The 5,453-nt window shown below is 40.6% G+C and overlaps 1 protein-coding gene across 1 annotated transcript; it reads left to right on the top strand.

Annotated features, from left to right (window-relative positions):
• Positions 1-723: 723 nt before the first annotated feature.
• Positions 724-5,126, top strand: LOC117317500 (plasminogen-like). Its single transcript, XM_033872312.1, has 4 exons — positions 724-880; positions 2,907-3,083; positions 3,483-3,920; positions 4,491-5,126. The coding sequence occupies exons 1-4, from the start codon at positions 724-726 to the stop codon at positions 4,715-4,717; spliced, it is 999 nt and encodes a 332-aa protein (XP_033728203.1). The 3' UTR covers positions 4,718-5,126.
• The last annotated feature ends 327 nt before the right edge of the window (positions 5,127-5,453 follow it).

Here is a 5,453-nt window from a genome sequence, read left to right on the forward strand (position 1 = left end):
GATTATCCCTGTACTCCCATGACGGACAGACAGACGGGGATTATCCCTGTACTCCCATGACGGACAGACAGGCGGGGATTATCCCTGTACTCCCATGACGGACAGACAGACGGGGATTATCCCTGTACTCCCATGCAAAGAACACAGAGTTAAAGCCTAGGAATTGAATACTGACAATTTAATACTTTACCAACATCGTCTCATTCTCGTCATTCTGATATATCAGAGTTATCTCCCTTCGGTACATCTGACTCACACACAGCCTTTGAAATGTGTCGAGGACGTTGATGTTCTGTCTCAAGCCTAATTAATAATTTGTTAAAGTCAATAAAATATCTTACGTTTTTGGAAACGTTTATTTATTCATCCGTTAGATTAACATATTATTTTTTCATGAGTACTGTACCATTCCGGTGTGGCATGGCATGTTGAAGCCCGGGAAAAGTCGCACCAGAACCAGTTCAATTTCCACGATCTACAGGGACACTTCTACTCCAGGTATATAGCAACTGCTACATGTATCAAACCGTGTATGTTCATATTGTTTGATGTTTGTTGAAGTGGAAGTGGATTAATAGTATCGTGTGCAAAACTAAAATGGGACTCTACCATATTGTATTTGTTTTTTGCTGTTTTGTGCATTTTACGTCTGCTACAAATAACGGGAGTTTTTATAAAGTGACGTGTATGTCAGTGTTAACTGTGACGTCACATTTAACATCTATGACGCTTACACAATGTGCCTTTCGGAGTCATATGGACAGCCAAGAAGCATTCTCATACGACTTTAAAACCGGCGAGTGTGAGGTCGTTATTGAAGACCCTAAAGTGTTGACAATATGTCCATTAGGAAGCAATAAACAACATTTCAAAACCAAAGGTATTTTTCTTTTTTTAACTCAACCTCACGACTTCCGTGTAGTGCTGTAGAGACTATAATGTACAACTTACTGTTTTTTTTTTTTTAATTTTAAACATCAGTGATGAGGTCGATTCGGTATTATTTTCATAACTATCACAATATGGCCGCGGTGGCCGAGTGGTTAAGGTGTCCCAGCACTTTATCACTAGCCCTCAACCTCTGGGCTACGAGTTCGAAACTCATGTTGGCCTGGGACTAACCTTAGCACATCTTCATAATAACATGTAAATATTTAGAATATCTTATGACTATAATATTAATTAACACATTGAATGACAATATCAAAAGAAATGTACTCTATCATTACGAATCTTATCTTGGTATAAGATTTACAAACAACAAACGCATGCTTCACTTCCCCAAAATATATTTTGTAAAAGCATTTTAGTATCTTTCGATAGTAAAATCTTTAAATATCACAACCTCTCTCATTTAAACAGACTTTCTATAACAAGTTGTCATAAAGAAAATAACCCCAAAGAACAGTAGTATTACACCTAGGGGCCGCGGTGGTCGAGTGGTTAGGGTGTCCCGACACTTTATCACTAGCCCTCCACCTCTGGGTTGCGAGTTCGAAACCTACGTGGGGCAGTTGCCAGGTACTGACTGTAGGCTGGTGGTTTTTCTCCGGGTATTCCGGCTTTCCTTCACCTCCAAAACCTGGCCCGTCCTTAAATGACCCTGGCTATTAATAGGACGTTAAACAAAAGCAAACCAAATCAAACCAAAAGTATTACACCTAACAGTCACTGAGTGCTTGGAAAATCAATTCCCGGTATGTTGAAATAATGTTGTTTTTTTCCAGTTCTGATAAACGGAATTTGTTACATGGCTGTGTCGTTTTCTGATTGGTTAAGACCTGTCTACCCTTTCCCAGTCATATCTGACGCTATCTTACACATAACACAGCATTTACCATATGTATGATATGAAGTAAACGATTCTAAGGTTTAAAATGGTACATATTTATCATTGCCACCTCCAGGCGGTGCCCTTTTAAAATTAAGTGTTACCTATTTTGCGGGTGCGTCCTGCTGGTAACATTTTATTGTTATATCTCAAAGCCAGTCATCCCTTAAAGGGACAAAAGAGTTCACCAGTCTCCGAAGATTTGAACAGGTAAAATAAATTGCTGCATTTGGCACGCTTTTGTTATGTTACAGCGGCTATCGGAATACATGTATTTTACATAGAAAACAAATTAGAATATATCAATTGTTTGATCCTGTAATAACCCGTGAACGGATAATTGCATTATCACAGACTACTGTACAATGATGAGTCGAGATACAATTGTAGCGAGTATTGTGTTTAAAGTCGCAGGACATTTTGATAATTAATGAAGTTGGCAGAGTGAGAATATTGTTTCGTTGCATACGTAAGTACGTATAAGTATGGGCCGTTTTTATATATATATATCCTCAAGTATTCTCGTCGCGAGGGATTACAAACTAGCTGTCACATGACAAACACAACATGAAATATTCATGCATACTCAATAAACCATTCCAACACGGAACTATTTATGGTAAAGTGATACTTTTGTGGTTGAATAGCAAACTCATATTATGGTGATATGTATTATTTCAGCGATCGAAAAATTTATGAAGTTGTTAGAGCGCTGATGTACGTCAAACTATATGTGTTAACCATCGTTCTTTTTTTTATCAGTTTATGCAGCAACAACAAATGTCAAAATAAGATTTCCGTAATATGGTGGCTGATTTTGCACCAAGCGAAGAGGGACGGTTCGTCACGTGAAGTGACAGTAGGATTTTCCCAATTTTTTCTGCGCTGTCTCTCTGTCTGTCTGTCTGTCCGACTGTCTCTATCTCTGTCTGTCTCTCCCCCCCCCCCCCCCCCCCCCCCCCCCCCCCCCCCCCCGGTGATACTTAGTATTAGTAATTTCTATATTTTTAGCTCAACATATTATTTTATGTATACTTATATACAATTAAACCCATCTAACCTTTTCAATTTTCAGATAGTTGTTCTGTTCCCGTCCTCCCGGGTTACGCCTTGGAACACCCGTACTATGACGACAGCGCTCTGGCCAGATACACGTGCTCGTCCTTTACCGATACGCCACCAGTTGACAGCTGTCCTGTCGTGAAATGCGCGGGTCCCCTCCATTACACGAATGCACCTGCATCTTGTTCAGGTAACACAAACAGTGCAGTACCCCACTCTCCATTTGTTCACATATCACCAAATCCACATATGTACACGTTATGTGAATTCGTATACCCATAGCAAGAATGTATAAAAGCAAATCAAAGTATATATTTCAATCTTACACAGTTCTGTTCTCGCTATTTAAGCTGAAGTTCATGGTTATGCCGCGAAAGAGGACGATTCACCCAAATACATCTCGCTTCCTTGAACTTCACCTTCGGTTCGAAATTTCAAACGGACCCTGCTTTGATCCGTTGCAGCCAAGAGTTATCTTTCATACGCAGATGCTCTACTCCCCCTCCCCCCTGTTTAATCATCAACTGTAATTTTGAGTTTGTACAGGTCACGTCAAATGAAATAATATGTATGTCATTTATCGATACAGTGAGGGACGTGTTCAACAGCAGTGCCTGGAGTATTGATGGCTATGAGTACGAAGGCGGGGTTACCTGTACTGTGAAGGGTGTTGTTTGTCAGAGATGGGACACGGATTTCCCTCACAGAGTGAACTACTACCGTGGCAGGAGTGATTTAGGAAACAACTGTAAAATGGCACAATCGAATCGTCCCTGGTGTTACACAACTGATCCCAAAGTCAGATGGGACTATTGTCCAGTGGAGGCCCTAGACTGTGGAGCCCCGCCCATCATACCGAACCCGCCCTCAAATGCAGAAATTAAAATCAAATGGCCGTACAATGGCTCCAAAGGACAGGCGTGGTACCAGTGCGAGTCCTTGGCGGCAACCGATCCAGTACAACATTGTCCAGTAGCACGTTGTGAAGGAGACCTGAAATGGTCGAAAGCAAATGTGTCCTGTTCAGGTAGATATTGGATTCTTTTGTCAATGTAGTCAGCAGCAGTGTTTGCCTTTACAGTCAGGATTGAGAGGTAAAGGAAAAATGGACGATTTCCATTTCCAAAATCTGAATTCTGTAGTAACATCACTGTTTTCCCCTACCTACAGTGTTGACAGGTCTCAGTTGCTTTGATATTCAAGAAATTGTCACGTGCCTACCCTACCGACAAAAACAAAACAAAACAAAAATCCCTAATGACACAAGGTTTCGAGTAATCCAGCTTGATGAAGACGATGGTATCATGATCTCATTGTGGATTGGATTGGTTTATTTTGTTTAACGTCCTATTAACAGCTAAGTGGAATGCATAGCCTTGTGTAACATGAGGTGTAACGCTTGTTGGTATATCTGAGGGTTCAGATGTTACCATCCTTGATCTCATTTGAGAATGTGATTTAATCCGAATTGGCTTAGATTTGTATTATTCTATATCTTGTGCACACATCAATATTGCTGATGTTTCTGTATATCAGTAGTGAACAAGAGTGATCTCGTACAAACATTAACCTGTCTTTTGTTTCTGTCTATTTGTAGTGAACGACTGTCATATCCATAACTCGTACACAGGCCGGGTATCTTGTACATTGACGGGTCACACCTGTCAGAGATGGGACAGCGATGAACCGCATGCGCACTCGGCATTCCGTGGACGTAGTGACCTTGAGAACTGGTGTCAAATCGGTGGAGAGGATAGGCCTTGGTGTTACACTACCTCCCCTCGTGTAATATGGGATTTTTGCCCAGTGAGAGAATGTCCTTAAATAAAGGATCTCGTTTGAACCTATACCAGCCGAAGTTACGTATTTGCTGTTGCTACGCGACAATGTAACTTGTCTTTTACATTATTTTTACCATGATTGAAATCAGCTGTTACATGGCTACGTTTACTACGTAATACGCTTGGAAATCTAAATGTGCTCACATCAGGGTCGCGTTCAGGTGACCCCAGTGACAATGAATGCTTATTATATATTAGCTATTCAGAGACGAGCTTTCCAAGGCTTTGGTTGCATTTTGGTTAGCAACAAAAGATGCGACATAGATGATAGACTTAAATGAAGCGATAGGCAAGTTTCAGCTTTATTTCACCAAACGTTTGAACTGACGTCGTTCCATCTGCGTCAATGTTTGAACATAGGCAAAACCGCTAAGTCAACACAAATTACAAAATCCGTGCGATTTCTTGGGCGTCGTTGTCACCGCCATATTGCAATCTCTCCCAGAGTGCATGGCACTTCCCTTTATAAACTTCACCTCTATAAACGGCTCACGCACTTCCACTGTTGACCTCGATGTCATCTTATTTATAACTTCAGTGCGTTGTTATTGACAGTGACATTACATATCTTCAAAATTTCTTGCGGTTACGTTTTACTTCCTTTGCAATGTCACGCTCTAAGTTTCTTTTGCATTTTCTTGCTAAGGTTTTAACTTTGTTTCTTGCACTTACATATTCGTTGTATTTCCTGTTTTCTCTTGTTTCGATATATCGCTGTC

The sequence above is a fragment of the Pecten maximus genome, chromosome 19, assembly GCF_902652985.1.
Source record: "Pecten maximus chromosome 19, xPecMax1.1, whole genome shotgun sequence".
NCBI lineage: Eukaryota > Metazoa > Mollusca > Bivalvia > Pectinida > Pectinidae > Pecten > Pecten maximus.

Coding starts and splice junctions, on each gene's coding strand:
- LOC117317500 (XM_033872312.1), top strand. CDS start 724: ATGACGCTTACACAATGTGCCTTTCGGAGTCATATGGACAGCCAAGAA. Junction 3,084..3,482: donor TGCACCTGCATCTTGTTCAG/GTAACACAAACA, acceptor TTATCGATACAG/TGAGGGACGTGTTCAACAGC. Junction 3,921..4,490: donor AGCAAATGTGTCCTGTTCAG/GTAGATATTGGA, acceptor GTCTATTTGTAG/TGAACGACTGTCATATCCAT.